A 23,104-nucleotide genomic window follows, 5' to 3' on the forward strand; every position below is an offset into this window, starting at 1 on the left:
TAGCAGTGTTCTGAGCATCACTATTGCTGAAGTGGTATAAACAGCTATAGGATTAATGCTTTTTCTATTTTTACCATTGCTGAGAAGAACCTAGAGTTGTTAGAGAGAAAGGAAGAGGGAGGTAACATGCAGTGTGATTGGTGGTGATCCACAGAGTAAAATGGATTCCAAATACACAGCTCTCAGCACAACATCGTGAGCAGGCCCACAGTCATATAGTTCTGTGACTTTTATTAGATTACTGCAGCTCTCACTTATTTTTCATCTACCAGCATACCAAAGGAAGAAACTGGTGTCTACTTTGAAAAAACAAAGATAAAGATTTCTGTTACCACATAGTCCCATAGAAGGTTTCTTTGGGCTTTCCTGCTTTTTGAGGTGGGCAGGCAGCAGGAACCCTCAGCTCACTGACTGACTATTACTTCATGTATTTTTTTTTCCTCCAAGCAAAAGCAAACTTAGAAAAAACTAGGTTCAATTGAAGCCTATGGAAGGCTAATTTCCCCTTCAGCATGAATTTGGGTATGCTCTGATGTGTGCCCCATGGAAGGGTGTTTGGTTCTTAACCCTACATGCTGCATGAAGGATTGGTGAAATTCTTCTCCAGAGATGCTGGGGAAGAAACTAAAAACCACAGTCTCTCTTTTTTACCCTCTCTTCCTTTTAGCCTGGATCTTCCAAGGTCCCTTTCTCCAACTAAGCCTTCAGAAAGGCAGCTTTCTTGGTGTGGTGTGGAGTCGCTGGTTTGCTTTCAAGGCTTGACAACCTGTGGCAGCACACTGGCCTCTTCACGTACTTGGCTATATATTTGATGTTGTTTTGGCCTCACCATTACCACACTAAATGTCATTAATTTATCCCACAGTGGCCCCTAGACCACTTTGGCACCTCACTTACATGGCCATGGTAGCTATCAAGTACTCTGGGGGATGCTGCTGGGTTGTTACCTTTAAACCTCTTGATGGATCTGGTATTTACAAGGCAAAGTATTAGGAGAAATGTCACCTTCATTACTGTCCTTATAGTGGGGGAACTTAGGAAATATGTATTTATATTGATATATATATGGACTTTGGCAGGCAATAGCTCTGACTAAATTCTGGGCCATCTGGAAGCCATACAGCCATGTTAGCACAGCATTGAACCCAAGCTAATACATCCTGCCCCTCAGCAGGTTTTATTAGCTTGGGCTCAAGCACTGCCTAAGTACAGATACATTTATTTCTGTTTCAGAGCTGACTTTGGCCAAAATTGCACTAGTTCTAAATTAAACATGCTCAGGAATACACTGTGGTGTGAAACAAGCTGGAGGGATGAGTCTCTCAGTCTCCAAAACAGGGTTGATCCTGTCACAGCTGTCCCCATGGTAAAAGTCCCAGTGTTGCAGTGCTGCCTTGAGGCTCTGTTGACACTGTGGTGGAGCTGGCACAGGATGTGAATGCACCAGGAGCACACTGCCACCCTGAGCAGAGCGGATGATCCAGTTCCAGCACTCTTTGATTTGCCCCGATAGGTTAAATCACAGTTTCCAGCTGGTTGCAAACACGGTGGTCATTGTGCCGGCTTGTAGCAAGCGACACACCCTTTGTTAGTAAGGGCACACTCACTTTAAGCAAAGGGCCAAGAAGGGGAGTGAAACGGGCTCCCACCCCTTCTCCCACCACCACTGGTGCATACTGGTCCTGTCTGTACAGCTGTGCAAATCACCCCACACCCTGCTCCCAGACAGATGAAGGATACAGCTGCTTCTCAACACCATTAGGTTAGAGATAATGGCATTTGTGCTCCATTCCATTCAGAAGGCTTTTATCCATTTTATTCTTTGGTGGATGACCAATTAATCTAATCTCTCCTTGTTTTATTGTCTTCCTGAACACATTTTTTAATGGTGCAGAAAAGCCCCAGGACTCCCACAGTTTAAGGGCATTAACTTGGAAGGATAAATCAAGTACTTACAGACCATTTTTGTGTATAATTACATCTGATTTTTTGTGTAAGCATATATGGTGCTGCCATATTATACAGCATATCAGAGTTCCTTATGTGTTCCCAAGTGCTTCCTTCAAGAGCTTTATGAATACCAAAATTAACACAAAAAGATACCCAAAATTCCTTCAATTGAACACAGTAAAAGCAACTAAATGTAAGATTTGGCAAACAAAATATTAATCTGGTCTTGACTAAACCCGTGAAGCGAGGAAAGGCAGAGCAGAGCATCCAAGACCACCCATTTCTCAGAATTCCTTAAAGCCTTCAGGGAGAAGAAGAGTTAATAAAACACATAAAGCATGTGTCAAAAGCATATTTTATGTTGTTATAGATAAATGTGTCCACCAAAGGAGAAGTCTGAGCAACAGTTTATGTAGATAATACAACAGAGACAGTAAAAATACTTTAGAGTTGGAGTGTTGAGGATGTGTTATATACGGACCATCACATTGGTGTTATTAGCTTTTCTCTCGTCTTTTTTTAAAATAAGCTCAGGTAGTCAAACTCCATTTCATTTCTTTTGTTTCAAGTCCCATTGCTCTTGAGAGTGCTGTTTGGACATGAGAAGTGGAAGTTTCTCTCTAATTTTGAAAACCACTGTGTGAGCTTTCATAGTTAGAACCTATGGGCTCTAATTAGAGCTTTGCTCAAATATTAAATGTTATTGGACCTTGGATGTGCAGGATATTTTTTAAAAGGCCTTTCCTCATTTCAGATGTCACTTCCCAAAAGAGGGAAACCATAGGTGTGGCATTGCAGCAAACAGCGTTGAAATGAATTTGCAGAATCACTAAATTTTGCATTTCTAAGTACAAATACGAAAAATTATTGCCAAAATAACTACTGTGACCTAGCAGTAGCGGTTAATCTGTAAAATGTGCTTTGTGAATTCTTGAACACTTTTGAAAGTAAATAAGTTCTTGTTTTTCATAACAAAATGAGTGGTTTGGTGCAGGCTGATGACTCAGGACAAAATAATGGATTTTGGAATTACTCCTTGTGCTGTGTTGCCAGTGTAAATCTGGCTAGGATGCATAATGACTGAAAGCTCTTGCAAAATAAGTGTCCGATCAACATTTCACTTAAAATATATACTGTCTGAGGAGATAAAGCCAAAGCACAGATCTTACTGTCATTGGCATCCACACTGACAATCTCAGAAAAAGTCAGCTTTCTGAATGTTATGAAAAACAAGGAGTGTCTCCAGGTCAAGACTGCAAGACAGGTTATTATTGAAATCTTGAAGGGCTTTTGTATTTCCATTTGGAGCAGCTGGAGGGGAAATGAACTTTTAAGATGGAACTCGATCAGTTCACAAAAAGAATTGTATGGTATGACTGCATGTGACAGCACTGAAGCAGACAGAGTGACACAGCAAATAGCTCTGCAGTTATCAACCCGAGTGCAGTTCCTATTTTGTGGGTGAAAAAACAAAAAGCACAAAATTGTCAGGATTGTTGAGATAGGACCTTTTTGTAAGCTGAACTTCACAGTTATTTTCGCAACAGAGATTCCTTTATTATTAGGGAAGAGAATGTGAAAAGGCAAATAATATTCATTCAGTTCAGTCATTCAAACCCAAACTTCCATGCAAGCTTTTAAGCAAACTGCTAAGGGCACTTTACTATCGAATAGTATAAAAGCCAAAAAGAAGTTTAAATGCCAAGTCAAACAAATACGTCTTGCCAAAGACTCAGAATCCTATGAATAAGGACTAAGGAGTTCAACAAATTTGAAACATAATGCTGTAAATAAGTCTTAGTCTTCAAATATACTTTACAGTATGTAAAGGAGATAATTAATTGTCAGAGCAGTATTGAGAAGTGCATGCCAGAATGTGAAGAATACAAGAGCTCTGGACTATCACTGCACAGATAAATCCATCTGTTGTGTTTTTGGGGTTTTTCCTACATGCAGGGATAATTGCAGTGTCTAAGTTCAGTGGAGCAGGCATAGTGGACTGCTGGTTACCTGCACTTTCTTCTTTTCTTTTGAAATCTGAAAAAAATATTTGAAATCCTCAGAATTAAAGATTTAATGGAAGGACAGAATAGAGCCCATTTTTCAGAATGCTTGACAACATTGTTCTGAGATGCTCAAGAGAAGCAAAAAGACAAACCTTGCTGTTTTGGTTTTACGAGTTTCATCTGGCTGAAGCTCCGGGTGTAGTTAAGCAGGTCAGCCTGAGTCATTCAGCTGACTTTAGAAAGTATTGCTTTAATGCCACAGTATGGAACAACTGCATGCCCAAGAGACCTGGTTTTTCAGTTGTCATTGAAGCCAAGAGTTTTGAAAATGTTTACAAGAAATGATAGATTAAAACCACTTAAAAAAATGAATTCTACAAGGGGACATTCAGGATAGAGCCATTTTTTTTTTAATGCATTCTAAAACTGACACTACAAAAAAACATAAGGACTACTTAACAAGACCATGGCACACACAATGGAGCTACTGCTGTGGCAGAAAGCTTGATGCTTTTGGGAGGCAGAATGCTTTGAAATACCTCCTGTTCAAGAAGGGGCAATGCTTTTTAGACTGATGGCAAATATCCCCCATATACACCTTTTTTTTTTTTTTCTTTCTTTTTTCTCTTTTTTTTTTTTTTTTTTTTTTTTTTTTTTTTTTTTTTTTACTAAAGGATAATAGAAGTCCTGTACATGTAAACTTTCTTTTGGAAAAAAAAAGCAACCTAAAATGGAGACAACATATGTAGTTTGAATTTCTAAACAGTTCAGAGATCCTCCTCAGAAGAAATACAGTGTCTCAAGGGCAGTGTATATTTTGATTGCTTCATCTTCTGAAAGTTGCAGTTAAGCTAAGGTATATGATAAACTGAGAGAGAAAAGTTTAACGATGTACCCACAGAAGTCAATAAAAGTTTTCCTCTGCACAAGAAGCAGATCCAGTACATATACCATTCATGAATTGAACAAATGTATCCTAAAATCTCATGCTGGCTGCTTAGAAGATCAAGCACATAAAGGAATATAGTCACATAAGCTGTTTCTCTGTGTAAAAAGGCTGTGGGTTGCAGGATTAATTTTTTACAGTATATCTCTATAACCTGGATAACCAAGTAAGCCTTAACTTGTGGAATCTTAATAGCCATCTCATTGCTGAAGTCTAAAGGAAACCCAGAGGAAACTTAATAATATTAAAAGTTATTTTAAAGGGAGTTCACATTGGTTTGAAGGATATTTTGCTTCGCACACAATATCCACCATTGTAAATTCAGAGAACCTAAATTTAAATTCAGAAAAGCTTCACACACCTTTACAGTTCTCAATATATAAATCTAATAGTATACTCAAAATGTTCACCAGTAAAGCATTAATATTTTGCAGATAAAATTAAAATTCTGAAACTCACTGGAATGAAAAGTAAAGAAAAATAGTAAAATTATTCCCTCTAGAAATGAAGGGAAATGTGGAACTTTGTGGTGAGAAGCTAGTTTGTCCATGTTGTTATGAATAGAGAATAGCCTGTACAGTTTTTCATATCTGACTTGCAACTGAAGATTGGAACATATAGAAATTAATGTTACTGAATTATTTAATAGTAACTCAAACACATGAAAAGAAGAAATAAAGAAACACAAGACTAAAAAAGCATTTAAAATGAAATCAGAAGCTTCAACAAATATATTTTTCCATTGCAGTCAAAAAAGTAATTATCAAAATTGTTCAGAATATGTTGCCAATTACTCTGCTCCATAACTGCTAACTTTCTCAGTTCTTCTCTTGCCTTTGCTGGGCTCTCTGTCACTGGAAACATCTTAAACCAATTTAAAGTGCTACACCTGAATAAACATGTTGTAAAAGTGTTTATGTATTGAAGTGGGTCAGTTCAAGGTATGGTATTTGGCTGGAACTTCTAATTTCTCTTTTTACTGCAAAAGGGCTGCCAGAAGGAGGAAGTCTGAGCTGAATTAATACATTTGTTACAGTGGAAGTAGAATGGAAACTACTTTAACCACAAATCAAACTGCCTCTTTCATTTACGCCAGTGATAGAGTTTTTTTAAGAAATATAGACTCTGGCGTGCAGCCACTGTGAGTTTGTGTATGGAAAGGAAACCTATATGCTTATTTCTATAATGTTTACTCCTATGCTTGTTTTCAAGCTCCTTTTCAGGGTGATTGAGTTAACAGCATTATACATTTGTGAGGCAGATGCTCCTTCGTTGCCCACGTAACAAATTTTCCAGCGGGTTTAGAAGAATCCCGAGGCGCCCTGGTGCCGCCCGGCGCGCGGTGCCAGTGGCCGAACCCTCCCGCCTAAAGGACCTCTGTGTCCCCACCCTGCACAGCTGCACAGCTTCACATGACACTGTCTCATTTTCTGACGGTTGAAGGGCTCTGCATAATACACGTACGCACAAAAGTGTTTATGCTGCCAAAATAAATTCTGTTAAGAGTGAGGGTTTATTTGCTAAAATGTCACTGATGCAGTTTCAGTGACTTGTTTTGCTTTCCTTTCTTTCAGTGAGGTTTAGACCACATAATATAGTGAGGTTACCACACAGTCCTGACTGAACAAATATTTTAAAGAAATATGCACGTCCCCTGGGAACAGAACCAGAGTCAATAGCATGCATATTTCAAACTCTCTTCTCTTGAACAACTGAATGGCTTCATACCTTTACTGGTGAATGAACATCAGTTTAAGGAACACTGCACGATATTTATTTTTAAAGCAGAATTATATTTATTATGTACACTTCTATTTGCTACTGGTTTGCTTTGGGGATATAAAGTTCCACGTCTCACTGAAACAATGCAAAATTAGAAGACCACATTACATTATTCTTTCTATAGGAAGTAGACTGTAATGGGGCTCATTTATTTTTCAGTTCGATAGATACATGCATGAAATAAAACGTCTCTGTAATGAATAAGATATATAACAGAGACTGCAATTTTATGCAATAAAAATTGCATCTGTAAAGCTGTTGAAACTTCTGCAAATTGTAGAGATTTTTTTGTCTTTTTAAGTTTTGTTTAACAAAACGTGGATAGATTCCTAATCATATAAATTCAGGATTGCAGCAAATTCCTTGCTATGATTCAGTCAGCAGTTGAACTTCTGCTATGGCTTTGGGAGGGGCAGAAGTTCACCTTTTAACTTGCTATTTCCATTGCTTTTAGGTCGAAGTATCAATGTTAAATCTGCTGGCCTGGTTGGAAGACATGGGCCTCAGTCAAAGCAACCATTCATGGTTGCATTCTTCAAGGCAAGTGAAGTGCTTTTCCGCTCTGTCCGAGCAGCCAATACCAAAAGGAAAAATCAGAACCGCAACAAATCCAGTAGTCAACAGGAGTCCTCTAGGATGCCAAGTGTTGGGGGTAAGATGGAGCTATGATTTACTAGTCTTTTTATAGGAGGTATGGGCACCTGCCCAAATGCAAGACAGTCACAACAGCTCAAAAAAGATGCAGCTCACTGGCTGAACTGTCAGAAGCAGTGTTTCCACTCCTCTTTTGTTATGTTGGCCTTGTTTTGTTATGTTACCTTCTGTAAATCAGATCAATTACATGTATCATGGACCCCAGGAGGGTGAAATAACCAAGCAGTTTAAGAAAGGCTGTGTCTGAGCTTGAAATTAAGCCTACACAGTATGCAACTGGATGATATCTTTACTATGCGCAAGTGAAAAACAGAGGTAAAGAAAATTATTGCACCCCTACTTGTCGAGGAAGCTTCAGAAAAACTGCCTCTCAGCTGAAGAAGGCAAGATGTAACACAAAAATCTCAATACTGGAAATGAGGAAGATTAACCAATATGAAAAACTGTAAACTGTTTAGGAGTTCAGATCAGCTGACAAGTAATTATATAAATATAAAATATATCCCTCTACAGAGTGAATTTGGTCCCTTACCTGAAAGGTACTGACAATAATGCACAGGAAAATGTTCTTAGTTGCTTTAGAGCCTGGAATAAATTTTGCTTCAGTTTTTCCTGAAACAATCCTTTCAGCTGAAGGCCGAAATATTTACAAAGTCACTTTGTAAATATTCTCACTTCTGAACGATCATTTCCACTTTTTGGGAAAAGGATGTGAAAGTGTTTCTTTCTAGAAGCATCACACATTTAATAACAGCATATCAAAAGCTTAATATAAGTGCTGTTCTTAAATCCCATGGATGTGTACAAGTAAGAAAATCAGTATTTTGTGGGAGGAATTTTGCCTTGGGCTGGGGCTCACCTATTTGAGAAGTGTTATAAGCAATATGCATTACTTATATCTGTCTCAGAACCTTGACAGAGGCAGGCTACAAACTATTCTAATGCAATGAAAAAGCCTTTCCCAGACCTTTTGCAGAAGGATAATTTTACCATAACAACCAAAAATTGCTGTTGAATTGCTAAAGAAATTGAAGAAATTATTTAAATAATTTTTCATATTCCCTGGAAAGTCTGCTAATTTTGAGAATCACAATATTTTTGGTGAGGGGATAATTACCTAAGTATATGGTACACACAAGATACCTAAATATAAATATCACAGTTTCAGACTGAATCCTATGTATCTAGAGCATGAAAAACTGAGAACTGAACAGATTCCTTAAGCTTAATTGATTATAGCAGGAAAGCTGAACACAAGCTCCTTGCTGGTATACCCTGGGAAAACACAACCTTATCACATTGCATTGACATAAGAATTACCTCAGGGAGAGCTGAGGTAACTTTTCAGTGTTGTCTTTGAATTCAATTGTGCTCCAGACCTAGTTGTAAAACAAGAAAAATCAGAACATCTCTAGTGAAATGTGCATTTTGAAAAAAACTTTCTCCTATTCTCTTTAAAGTTTACATAAGCATAGAGTACATCACTACATATGTTGATCCATAGCAGATCTCTTTCAAAAGAGATTTCAGTTCAAGAAAAACATACCGTTAACCACAGCTTCACTTAGCAACATCCTCTGTGGCAAAACTGTTTGAAGGTATAGCAAACCACATTCCATGCTCCTGCCTTGAAGTTTGCCTCACAATCCCCATGTCACAAATAAACAAATTCCTTTTGTGTAGGTGTCATTAATGATTGCTCATTGGACTTTTCCCACCATAAGTGATCCAGAAGTCTTTTAATAACTACTGCAACAATACTCGTGAAATGCTGTGGATGAGCATGCTGAAGGCTACAAAAGCAATGTACAGATTCTATCCACATCACCAGTCTGCGAAAAAGACACAGAGAAGAGAATACGATCTTATTGCTCTGATCTCGAGTCTTTTCAGAATATAATTCCTCCATGTGGACAGCCTGTTATCAAAGAAAAGCAATGCTCTTTTTCTTCTCTTTTCCAGCCCCAGGATCTGAGGGATACACTGTACCCATTTGAGTTTGTGGAGAAGGCTAATTGTCCAAGCTCTCTACAGCTTCAGTAGTGAGCAGAACTTCAAAAGTAAAATTCACATCTTCAAATTAAAACATGAAAGTTTTTGGGAAAAACCAAAGAATTTTGCCAATCATCTTTCTCATGGAAGATAGTCAATAGACTATATTCAATCCTCATTCAACTCCTTGATGCAAGACACTTGACACAGTGACCGGCAAAGATAATTGTGTCATGTAGGTCTTTTGTTTCTAAGCTTCTTCCATGATCTTCTACTTACAGCAAGTAAGACAGACACTGACAGTGAAAAATGCTCACTTACATAGCCAGAGGTAATGTAGCCAGACACAGATAGGTACGTTGTCATTCATATATGACAGACTTCTAATATTTCTCTCTCTATACATCAGTCTTAACATTACCACAATCATGTGGCACCACTTCCTCCTTGCTTCTTTCTTCTTCATTTTCCTTTACTTCCCCCACATTTTCTTTTGTTCTTTCTCTTTTGTTTTCTTCTGTTTCCCCTTACTCTTGCCTTTTTTCATCTTTCTTTTGCCTTTGCATTTTATATTTTGCCTTCTTCTTTTTCCCTTCTTACTTTTTAAGTTCTTGGATTTCAGCAATTAGCTTTACTGTGTTCTCAGTATGTCAAAAAGGAAAGCCCAGCTCTTCCCTTTGAAAGGGAAGACATTTTTTTAATTATTCATGAAGTTTCACAAAATCATAGAATGGTTTAGGTGGGAAGAGACCTGGTCTAGTGGAAAATGAGGGGACTCCCTGCCCCTAGTAGGGGAGTTGGAAGTAGATGATCTTTAAGGTCACTTCCAACTAACATTCTGTGATTCTGTCATATACACAATCTCAGTATGAAGAGAATAAAATCTTATATATTGATTATTGTAACACCTGGGATATTGTTGATGGACTTGGGGTCATCATCCCTGTGTTGCTAAGAACTTCAAGAGGAGACGACGTCAATGCAGTGTAAAGACAGACAGAATTAAGCTTAGCATTCAGGCTCTACCTGCCTGCTATGCACAGAAGATTAAACACTTTTTTATTTACCAAGTTTTATTTTTGTCAAACTGTAGATAGGAGAAAAAAAGATAAAATCCTCAAACCAAACCAAAACCAGGCAGGTTGCTTATAAAGTATGTCACATTACGTCTCCCCTAAAAAAAGCTGGCTAAATTTTAATTTCTTTAGCATTGTCTATAAAGAGTTACAGAGTAACTGGGCACTAGAGAATAGCCACGTTTAAATACTGAGTAGTGACTTACACCAGGAAACTAAAAAACAAAGCTACATCATTTTTATTCATATGGAGATAAAACCAGAAAAAAATTACTTAAGGCTACATTTTGTGTATGCTATTGATTGGTGTTACAAACACTGATTCAAAATATAGTATTTTGTAATAGTATGTATAAACATGTTTTCATGTCTTTATTTCACAAAAAAAGTCTCATGAAATTTCTTATACATATATTTTATTGACCTCCTTCCACAGTTTTTTCTGCTATGTAGGGGTTTAGATTCCACTGAGGAACAATGTTTTCTCAATCATAATAGCCTATGGTTTTGATTCTTGACAGAATAAGCATATGGGCTTTGAAGCTACAGTGTGTGAAATTGAATCCTTAGCACCAGACCTTATTATAAATGTCACATTTGATACTTACATAAAATGTTATATTACACACAACATTTGTCCTACATGAAAGGTAGAATTTAGGGAAGGAATTCAGACTTTCCTGAGTCTCACTTTCTTCATAGGTGAATGGGTTAGATGGCTTACAGTCTGTACATGCTGGCCATTTTATCAGGTATTCTGGTGTGACCACACATCATTTGAACCTATATTCAAATGGCTCAGAGTATCACAACAATGATGACATCGGTGAAATGACTTACATATCTATTATTTAGATTTTCACCTTTAAGTGTAGAAACTTCTGCTACATCCTGGCCCTAAAACTTCTGTACATGTTCTTGAATATGAAAATGTCACTGCAGAGAGAACTGGCAAGAACACAATCTTCAGCTTTCATTTGTTTGCCTGCTTGGATGCTATTAAAAACCATATTGTGGCTTTCCTGACTTTCTCATGTGCATATTTTCCACATTTTTCAGTCATATTTTTTTGCGAAATTACTTGTACTCTATGTGTATGAGTTTTAAATCCCCTCTAATAGCTGAGACAGAAAAGCTCGATATTCACCTCCTATGAGCACTGATGTTAATGAAAATGAATATATAGATCTGTGTGAAGAGTCAGTGAACACAGCTCCATTTTTTTAAAGGTTCTTTACTTTCAACTACCTTCACTGTACTTCTGAAATGTGTGCAAAACAGATTAGAATATTACATACAACTTAGCACAAGGTATGACTCAGGGATTTTGTATTAAAGGCATACAGATTTTTGAAAAATTGTGATGTCTTAGGGCATCCTGTCTTGCTTCCAGTTACTACTCCAAAAAGACATAGCTATCTCATGGGATGTGGGTGGATATTTTGACCCTGCATGTCCTGGGACAACTGAGAGTGTCTGAGATGGCAGCTGTATGTGGAAATCACTTAACGACTGTCATTGAAGGGCTAGGAAAATACCATAGGAAAGAACACAGTGTTTGTCTTTAAAAACTATGAGGCTTTGAGGTATAATAGCTTAGAAAGCCTAGCTTAACATCCCTGATGCTTGTTTAGTATTGCAAAGGGACATATTTGTGACTTGTGGACAGCTTTTGACAGTTTTGGGAGTCATATTGTGTCCATGTGTATTCAATAGAAAGCAGGTACACAGCCTGCTTAAAAAATAAAGAAAAAGCCTGTTCAAAGAATGTGTTGCCAGTAAGAGAAAAAAATGTTTGTGTATTTTGAATAATGTCTTGTCAAGTCTTTTCTGGATCTGGTTCAGTCCAAACTGTTATTGGTAATTTGGATGATGGAGCAGTCCTCTCAGATCTCATATCCTCTGTGAACTTCCAGAGAACACATTCTGTACTATTGTCCAAGCTATTAAAAAAGGTGCTAATACCAGTACTGATCCTTTAGCAACCTCCCTCGTAACCAGCTGCCAGGTGGACTCTGTACCACTGATCCCAACTGTTTGGGCCCAGCAGCCTAGACAAGTTTCCATCCATTATATTCTGACCTATCAAAGTTATTGATTGGTTTGACCAATTTGACTCAAGGAATACTATGTGAGACCATATCCAAAACCTTCCCAAAAGCAAAGGGATCAACACCCAGAGCTCTTCAAAAGCCCACAAATCTAGTCAGAGCATCACAGAAAACAGTCAGGTTGGTCAGGCACAGTTTGAACTAGTAAATTCACTTGCTCTTCCCAAAGCACCTTTGTTCTTTGTGTGCCTGGACAGCTTCCATGAGAATTTGTTCCAAAGACTTCCCAGAAACTGAGGTTAAGCTGATTGGCCTTCCTGAAAATGGGTGTGGCATTTTCCATTTTGAATCATTGGAAATGTCTTTTGGTGCACGAATGCTCAAAAGGGGCAGGAAGTGACTTTGCAGTGTTGGTCAGCTCATTCCCCGCCCTGAAATTCATCCGTTCTGCTCACATGGATTCATGTATCTTCAAGCTGCTAAACTGATTCCTAACTCTATCCCTTTTCCTTGGGTAGAGTTTCAGCCACTAGGGTCAGAGACTTGGGAGTCCTGAGGGTAAATCTTGCCAGTAAAAAGCAAGACAAAGAAGTCACTGACTACATTAACCTGTTCTGAGTCCTTGTCTCTAGGTCCTTTGCTCTACTGAACAACAAAGTTGTATTTTTCTTAGGTTTTCCCAGGAAATATGTATATATTATTTCTGTATAGTTCATCCCAATTGCACAATACTTTTGCTTCCTATTTGAATTCAGTCAAAATTTTCCTAGATAATCACAGTGGATTTGTGCCATATTTGATTGACTTACAACAGGTTGCAATGCTGTTGTTGATGTCATCCCTCAGAACCTCTACCTTACCATGGCTGCTGCAGCCCCATCATGCTGCAGTTGTCATCAACACCCTCATCCTCCATCTGTTCTTTATTCTTTGGTTTGTATAGCTACAACAGACTCCTAAGGCTGATGAGCAGGAATATATTAAAGAAAAAGTTTGGAAGCTGATTATTGACAGTGTGATATTACTGCAGAACTCCTATTCTGGGTAATACTACAACAAAACAAGCCTGAAATAACTATTTTACTTTATTTTACACTGTTTTTGATTGTGGCCATCATGTCTTTGGCAAGACACAGAGAAGCTGAAGAGAACCCAGAGAAGCAATGATAGCAGAGGTCAGGATGGCTGACAAGAAGCACTTGACAAATTTGCAGAAAAAACTCCTCTAGGCCATATATTTGGAAGAGTTTTCTGCAAGGATGGTGAAAAACTATGCAGATTAGTTCAGAGACTGTGGAAGTTCCTTTCATTTTATATAAAAAAGGACTTTCTCTCTGAATCTTAATTGTCCTGAAATTTTTCAGAGAACTTCCCGTTTCAGTCTCAAGTCTTATAATGTAAAAAAAAAAATTCTAAAAATTATTTTTCTGAAACTGAAAGAATTGTTTTCTTTTTCCACGTCTTCCTTGCTAGGGTTTTGTGGAGTTTTGTTTGTTTGCTTTTTCTTGTTGTTGTTGTGAATTTTTATTGGTGGACTTTATTTTTTTTTTCCCCAGAATGGTTATTTTGGTTCGAAAAAGTTATCTTAAGCATTCTTGAATTAGAAACAGAAGAGACAGTCTGTACTCCCTGCTCTGTCACATGCTTCACTTATGGCATCACATGATTAGCTGTATAAACCAACTTTGAGGGGTAATGTGATGAAGACAGGATCCTGTTCCCTTCCTTTCCTGTTACTTAGGAGCAGTAAGGAACAAGTACTATAATTTCTCCAGGAGCAAGGTTGTGGTGGAGAAGCATGTATGGAAGGTTCTGGGTGTCCTTCTATTCTGATATATCTCTGACAGAACACTTTCAGTCCTTTAAAAAGCACCTGTTAGTCTACTTGTTTACATTAGTACTAGCAACTGAAGATAATCAAGTGGTGAATATTTCCAGAATATATGGCAAAAAATAAGTACAATATGTGCCACTTTGTGTTTAACTAAGAGACATTTGGAAATTCCCTTGCTTCAGGACAATTTTATTGTTGGTAATTCATCTTTTGAACTGGGCTGCTTTCTTTACCTGGCAATTAAAACCAGGCCAACCTACAGATGATTTCCCTGATATTTTGGATCAAACTCTCACTTGTCCTCTTTGATTACCTGTGTGGATATTATCAGAGGTGTTACCCAGCTAGCCAGCAAATAGACATCTTGTAAAGCTGTTTCCCCTAATACTGTATGTATTATTTTTCCAGTGTACAGAAATTGTGTCAGTCTGACTCTGCTGATTCTGTATTTCCAGGTTTACATTGCCTTTACAACTAACCCTAGGAGTATAAATGACAGTATGGTTTTCCTTTCCTTTGTGCAGCTTGGTAAGGATCTCAAAAAAAGCTAAAGCTTGTCAGTTCTAGCAATGCTTCCAAATAATTTATTAATGTTATTTACTTCCTGTAGATTATAACACAAGCGAACAAAAGCAAGCATGTAAGAAACATGAACTTTATGTGAGTTTCCGAGACTTAGGATGGCAGGTAAGATTATAAATGCTCTTTCCTAACAGTTCAAACTGGGACAATCTCTTTTAAAGTTCCCCATTATTTACATTTTGTTTTCTTTATGGAAATTGGCATTACAGTGATGAGAGACAGATTCTTTAAATACATTTTGTAACAAATCCTTATCAGTATTGCTATCACTATAACTTTACATTTTTAACTCTTCTCTCAAAGATATTGCCTACATTAGTGACTTTATGATTTGGATTAATTCACATAAAGATAAATTTAAACAGCTGCTCAAGAGTTGAGTGAATCTGCACTAAATGAAACCAAAATCCCCACATCAAGTAATTAAATGTTTTAAATTTTCACTAGTTCAAATTTAAATCCCCCTTGTTCAGTGCTGTCTTCTGCAGGTCATAGAGATTTCACTGGGGTGGAGTCCTTAGGGAAATAAATATTGGATCATTTCTCAGTGATCTTTATAATACCATAGCTAATTTTACGTAATTTCTGAGGAAAACTCACCCTGCCACACAGTAACAAAAAAATAATATACTTACAGTAAAAGGTCATGAAGTCAGAAGCAGGGCATTATGGGAAAAGAAAATAGAGATCAATCCAGGTTTTTTTCCCAGAAAGCAAGGAACGCTCTATAAAGAACAAGAAGGCCTTCAGCAACCTCTAACTATTGCATACATAGATAAGAACACAGGAATGGTTGCCTGTGCATTTCACATTTCGTGGAATTATTTTAAAATAACTCTCCAGGAGCAGAACAAGTCTATGAGGAGCAAAAGTTTGCTCTCTTTAGTGACAGCTCATCCTTTATGTATCTAGCTCAGATTCTCATATGGCCTCATTATCCTATCTGATATTTTGTAGTATATTTATTCCCACAGCAGCCTGAAGAAGCAGGCAGACACTGTTTTCCCAAGTCTGTAAAGCATAACTACCCAGTCCAGGGCCACAGAGCAGGCTTGTGGTATTGAACTCAGGCCACTGAACAAGTGAGCCATTGTCTCTTGATTACAGGGTGCTTTTTTTTCAGATATCAACAGGTTATTTTTGTTATTGTTTTTTTTTTTTTTGCAGTAGATTCTCGTATGCTCCAAGATGTGCTAAACTCTCAGATCAGTGGCCATAGTGACCACAGTAGTCAAAGAAAAAAGAAAAATTTTAACACAAAGGCTACCGTAAGAATTAAAAGTTTCAGCTGGAAGACCAGAGCTACACTGTACAATATTTGATCTGTGAAACACAGAGTGAAATGAGATACAAAAAAAAAAAAGATACAAATCCCAAGAAGTAGCTACTTGATCCTCTCTGCCCTTCCTGCAGCACCTCCATTACCTGGCAGAGGAGGAACTCGGCAAACTAAACACACAGCTTTTATTAACATTTTAAAATGTTTTCCCTCTTGTGGTCTTTTTCCCATGCTGCATTCCTTGAAATACTGAAAATGTATGATTCATGGACATGCCAACAGGTAATCACTAGCAATGCTCAGTGTCACACAGTAATACAGTTTACAGCATTGACTATGCTGAAGGAAGAGAATGCATTGTAATTACTTTTGTTGCATCAAGAAGTGCTCAAAACTTTTAGTATGGAAGGAAAAGTATTCTGCAAATATATTTTAATCTTTAATCTCCCTTATAGCCTCATTAGTTGATATTCAATACAGATTTTTAGGTTTCATTAATTTTCATCTCAATTTTGCATGAACAAAGCAAGTACTTTTAAAAAAACCAAAAAACATTCCTTTCACATGACACCTTCTGAAGTTCATTGTGCCATTGAGAAAGTCTTAGTTTTGATATAGCTATAAATTCCTTGAGTGAGAAAATATAATGAGTGGATTTATTTGTTGTTGCTTTAGGATTGGATTATTGCACCGGAGGGCTACGCTGCGTTTTACTGTGATGGAGAGTGTTCTTTTCCCCTCAATGCCCACATGAACGCAACAAACCATGCCATTGTTCAGACTCTGGTATGCCTCTGACTGTGTTATAGTCGCCTATGCTGTAGTTTGTGTCTTTGCTCAGAGTCTGACTCTTCTGCTTATCACTACTGAATTTTGATTATTTCTTGAGAAATCATAACTCATTTTAAAACCTGCTTTAGTGATTTTGTTGGAGAGAGGATAACCTGCTCAGAGTGGCCTGTGTGGTAGGTTTCACCTCCATTTCAAATGCAATAGCACATGAGAAGACTGTGTTATTTTACTGGAGAATTGTGTAGACAGGAACCAAAGGGGCCCCTGGTTTGACTTCCAAGAGTTTTTGCAGCTTATTGAAGCTCAGTGTTAACATCTACATGTTATACCTTCCAGAAATGATGACACTTGGCCACTCTGTGGACCTCTGTTGTCAACTGTTGGCAGAGATTCTTATACTGTAATTTAATGTGAAGCTTTGCAAACAGATGCATTTGCATGTAAGAAATTGTGTTCAGTCATGCCTGGCTTACAAATGCAATTTAAAAATAAGTGTATTTGGATCTGTTGCTCTGCCTGGTACATGTAAAAGGGATTTGCAGCCAGCTTTCTGCCTCTGCTAGTTCTTATGTCAATTCTGTGCCTCAGCCGGAGCAGCCAAAAAGATGATCTTAGTTGAGGCAGCTGGCTAGGCCTCCTCTACCCCAGCAGTGTTCATCTACAGAAATCATGACCTTTAGAAAATTACTAAATGTAATGCTGTAAGGCCAAAGTCTAGTCAGTCTGGTCAAAAACTGATTTTTCACCTGTGCCAGCTGAAGAACTGGCTCTGAATAGAGCTGGTATTAGCAGAACAATTAAGGAGGAGGGGAATGAGAGATAATACACAAGGAGGGAGTCACAGCACGAAGTGAGAACAGGAAAGGGTTGTCATCCACAGTTAGTTTCTGGAACATTCAAGGCACACAACTGAGTTTAAAGAAACATGGATTTAAGGTTCCGTTTGATTTAAACTAATAATGATCAAGTATCCTGACTATCAGATTATGCTGATGGCTGTCCAAGGATAATGATCTTTTTCTTTTATTTTCACATCAAAATCTGGGCCTGAAAAACCTTTCCCCCTTGAGAAATGAGTGGAGTTACTACCTGGGATACCAGCCCAAACACCCCCCTCAAATTTAAACCCCACACCAGAAAAAAACCCCAAACCAAGCAAGCAAACAAACAAAAATAAAATTTGGTTTCTTTCTGATTGAAAACAAGTTCTGCTTGTGAAAATTGCCAAGTATTTCTATATGACAGGGACGTTTTCAAAAACTCAACATATGCTGAGAACTTTTCTGTTCCATTCAACTTTTCATTTACTCACCTTCTCCAAGTCCAGTCACCAATGCAACATTATTCCTCTATACTAGAATTCCAGTCAGCAAGATTTACAAAAAGAAGGGAAAATGTCAGAGGGAAAATGTCATTTGTAACACACTTAAAAATAAGTAGAAGTATGTTAAGGACTTCAGGTGAAGGGGAACAGAAAATGCCAGTTGGCAAGGAAGCAATGTTCTTAGAAGACAATGAAGAACAGCATATCTGCAGTCCTGAGCAGAAAAGAAGTAGGTCAGCAAAGCAATAGTTTAGTATTACACAAGCATTTTTCAGAAAAGTTGCCAATATCACTGAGATCCCCAGGTTAGAGTTCCCTTCTGCAATTATGGACTGTTAAATAAGAGTTGGCTCAGTGCTACTTTCTCTTGTGTGTTTTTCCTGTCCAAAATGGTTATTTTCCCATTGTTAGGAAATGTGTGTAGTTTGTCCTATTTTTTAAATTGGATACTTAATTTTTGCTCTTTTTATGGCCATTTTGGAATTGCGTGTCTCCCTTTGCATGTACTGAACATGCATTCAGTGCAGCCAAAAAATCATGAGGCCAATTAAGTTTTAGCTGTACATAAATTAGATGAGATAACAGTAGTTTAATGCTTTCTGGTTTAAATTATGTAAAATTCAGATTTACACAAGGTGTGCATATGGGGATGGCTTGGGAAGCAATTATTCATATGCTCCACCCTAATCCAAATGCAGTCACCTCCTGGCCATGATGATTACAACATTCTGAAAAAGCCTGCTCTTTGGGTTAGGAATTATTGTTCCTTGGTACCCCTCCAAACTTAACTGATTCTTTTTTATTTTCTTTTGTAACAAGGATAGGAAAAATATGGGCCAGTACCTCACTCTCTCCCTCTCTTGTTTGTCTGCAATTGAACTCAGGCAAGCAGACAATACAGATGCATATAAATAAAAGACAGGGGACATTTAATAAGCTCTATAAACTCTTGCCTCCTGCATCACCTTCAGAACAGGCACGGGGGTAGCATTGTCTTTCTGGTCATGCAAAGCAGTGGATCATCGGGTTGGCTTGCACTGAATTTGGGGTAAACATTTGAAAAGGCTGTGAACATCACTTCTGAGGAGGTACTGTGGGGCCACAGATCTTCCATCAGGGGTGGCAGGGGCTGGTGGAACCATGATTTATGGCTGGATAAACATCTGCCCAAGACAGGCACAATCATTTTTTTCTCCAGTGCTTTGCTATTAATTTGTTAAATAGTTTTTAAATGTGTGTCTAAACTGTTACAAAACAGCTACTTCAGGATTTATTATTGCTCATTTCAAAAGACCTTCTCATGGTAACTGTTATGTAAAAATTGTTTCCTGATAGACTGTTCTCTGTTGTCTGGCAAAGGCTCTGGGTTTATATCACTGCAAGACAGATGGCTCTAACAGATTTACAAAGACTTAACATACAAACAAAATCTATTACTGACAAAGTCTTCATACATGCCTTAATAATCTGTTGCCATCTCTATTACAACTCCCTCTTCTCTGGCTCCCCAGGTTCCAAGTCTTCAGCATGTGTAGAATATTACATCCAACCTTCTTTCAAGTACAAAGAACTTGTATTTTCCCCATTTTATTTCTACTAGATCTTGTTTGTTCTGGGACGCTTTTCAAAACTCTTTTCTTTCGCTTTAATCTTTCATTGATACATTTCAGCCTGGTGAACATAAAGACTTCTATGCCTCAGCCCCTGCCCCAAATATTCTGTCCAGCTGGCACCCACCTTATGAACTGATTTTTATTTCAGTGAAAGTAGAATTGGATCCATAGACCTTAAAGTGCACGCACACTGTCTGTGACTCCACATCTTACCATTTCATAGGCTGAAAGCAGTTTCATTATGAGGCTTTGCTTGCACAACCTTTGCTGTCTGCAATAGATTTTCCTCCACACTGAACCCCCAGCACAGGAAAGTATTTTAGCACATGCTGGGGTCCTGGTGAGATCTGGGGCTTGATCCTTTGCTTCATGCTAAGCCTTGCCCTCAGCAAAGATGGTATTGACAATATGTTTAAATGTTTTCTTGAGCTGCTACCTAACTCCAATTCTCTGAATTTCATCTGAAAACCAACTTTCTGTCTTGGCCACTTCTCATTTATCTCTCCATCTGCTTTTATTGTATAACCTTGTGCAACTGAAATCAGAAAAATGTGCTGGAGGTAAACTGTACTTTAAATTTGCTAACTGAGGAAAATTTGTGACCACAGCCCTTGCTGAATTACAAAGACATGTTTTGCACTGACAATGTCCTCACAACTCTCTGTTTGATATATGAGCTATGTATTTATCTGTCTTTCAGGTTCACTTGATGTTCCCTGATCATGTACCAAAGCCATGCTGTGCACCAACAAAACTGAACGCAATCTCCGTGCTCTACTTTGATGACAGCTCCAATGTTATTTTAAAAAAATACAGGAATATGGTGGTGCGTTCATGTGGCTGCCACTAAAAAAAAAAAATAATCTAAAGCAGAGGGGTTTATTCAAAATTGTAACAAAGTCAAGATATGAGCATTGCTGATGAAAAGGCAGGCCTAAATTTATTCCATTTCATGTCATCTCTCATTTAATTGTACAGTATAATGTATATAGTAGCTTTTATTTATTTAAAAGTATATAGTTTCTTTTGTATGAGCAAAATTTCAGAACCATTTATTTAATGGGTCACCTCACTATGCAGCAGAAGTTCACAAATTAATTTTTCCATTCACCATACTGAAATTTGCTTTATCCCATTTCAATATTATAAAGTAAAGCCTTTTTGTATGGAATTTTTTAAACTAGAAACTCCAGAAATTCTGTAACTGCTTTGTATTATTAGAGGAACTATAATGCATTTGGTCATATTATGCCAATGAAAACTGTGACTAGGTATTTATTTAGAAAAAGGCACAGGAAGAAAAAAACTAAACAAAACTGCTCAGCTAAACATATTTTTTTTAGAACTTCTGCTTCATTAGAAAAAGTGAAATGTTGAACAATGCTTAAGTAAATAAAAAGCAGATAAAAAATAGAAGTGAAAAAATTGCACATAATTGTTATAACTATTTTCTTTAACAAGATGAGTGTAACTGGAGGAGTATGTTACTTTTTGGCTTGTGAGCTGCAGTTTGCAAAAGGCTCTAGGCTTCAGAAATTCTGTGTAGACTCTTGCCTCTATCTATGGCTTTCCAAGTTAACACTAAAAGTTGGACTACAACATTCTTACCTCAAATCATATCAATCTATTATCTATGACACTGCTCTGGCAGATATTTTTAAAATAGCACAAAACAAGCCAGAATCAAACAAAAAGACCACAAGCCTTCCCATTACACACACAGGTTACTATACACAAAGTGTACAGAATACAGGGTATAGAAGAGCTTTGCTTTATTTAGCTCCTGCTTCTGGATATGTTTTAAGAGTGTGCAAGGGAAGGCACGGGGCAGGGGGGTGCAGCAGTTGTCACTTGTTTAATCAAAAGTCTTATCCCTGGTGGTGGCTGTTTGCAGGAAAAGATAAACACCTTTCATAAGAAGATGCTGGGTAACTTGCAGCCTACTTTCAGTCCCATCTGCTTTTCTATCAGGTGGGGATTGATTTAAATAATGAGACTCAATATGGGATACTTTTCCTTTTATTTAGCAATTGCAACTTTAATATTTCTTAAATCCATATACATAACTTTTTATTCCCACTAAATTTTGGCCTCAAGTTAAATCCTTTGGCTGTGAAATACATAGCCAATTGCAAATTACCTTTCCCATCACCACTACACACAGGTTTATTTCAAATTAATTACACTTAATATCTTTGGGGACCCCTTTGTTTTACTGTTATGAAAATGGGAAAATAGAAATATTTTTCTCTCTATTACATAGCTAATTATTACATACACTTTTATCATTGACTGCCTTCATTAAAATGTTTCCTTTAAACCATTATCAAAGAGTTGCTAAAAAATTGATAGGATTTTTAAGTTTCTTCTTTGACAGTCTAATCATATAAACTTTGGCTTCTCTGGTTATTTAAAACATATCTCAGAAAACTCAGATGATTACAGACTCATAAAATCAGCATGTGTGTGACTGTGTGTATGCATGTGAATAGGCAGCTGTTGTTTTTGCAGAAACTAATTTATTTTACCTTGTTATTGGAGTAATGCATAAATCCTTTCTATGCATACACTCAATTTAAAAAAAAATTACTAGTTCTGATTTCAGCCTTGGGAACTCTTCCCCTTTAATAGAACGTTTCCATTTTACACTCCTGTCTGTATTTTATACTGACATTACCTACATATCTAGATTTAGTTGCACTTCATGTACAAGAATGTATAGGAAAAAAGGTCTTCATCTAAATTAGCAATTTAGAAAATTTAAATTCCTCGGTTGTCTTCAAAAAATTACGGGGTTTTTTGTATAAATTGAGTAGGTGGATATGCTTTTTTGAACTCAATTTATTCTAAATAGAATTTGATGGACACTAAATTTTGGGTACATTAAGTAATATATTTTTAAATAATGGTGTACCATTTTGAGACTAATAAACTGAAGATTATTGTTATATTATTCTTTAAAATATGCTGTTGGAATATATTTCTATATTTTGAGACATAATAAACCTGTAATAATGTTTTTCTCTGCTGTGGCTTTGCTTCTTAGACACATGACAAAATGACACTGACTTGAGGTATCCTTTTAAAAGAGAAAACAGGAAATCAGTGATGGTTACAGACAGATTTTGTTATGGTTCATTTTTAGTACAGATATTTTGCAAAACTACTTTTATTTTCTTGCTTCTTCAAGAGCAGATGGTGAACCATCTACACTACTAATAAA

General features: G+C 37.3%; 1 protein-coding gene across 2 annotated transcripts in view; it reads left to right on the forward strand.

Annotated features, from left to right (window-relative positions):
- BMP5 (bone morphogenetic protein 5) overlaps positions 1-20,751 on the forward strand; it is a 53,887-nt gene extending 33,136 nt beyond the window's left edge. The window contains exons 4-7 of one of the 2 annotated variants that reach the window (XM_031504496.2): positions 7,139-7,336; positions 14,902-14,978; positions 16,828-16,938; positions 20,582-20,751. In XM_031504496.2, the coding sequence (XP_031360356.2) occupies positions 7,139-7,336; positions 14,902-14,978; positions 16,828-16,938; positions 20,582-20,731 (536 nt within the window). In that variant the 3' untranslated portion in view covers positions 20,732-20,751. The remainder of the gene's footprint in view (positions 1-7,138; positions 7,337-14,901; positions 14,979-16,827; positions 16,939-20,581) is intronic. The other variant, XM_077781805.1, reaches the window with a different exon arrangement.
- The last annotated feature ends 2,353 nt before the right edge of the window (positions 20,752-23,104 follow it).

This window comes from Lonchura striata, chromosome 3 (genome assembly GCF_046129695.1).
Source record: "Lonchura striata isolate bLonStr1 chromosome 3, bLonStr1.mat, whole genome shotgun sequence".
Lineage (NCBI taxonomy): Eukaryota > Metazoa > Chordata > Aves > Passeriformes > Estrildidae > Lonchura > Lonchura striata.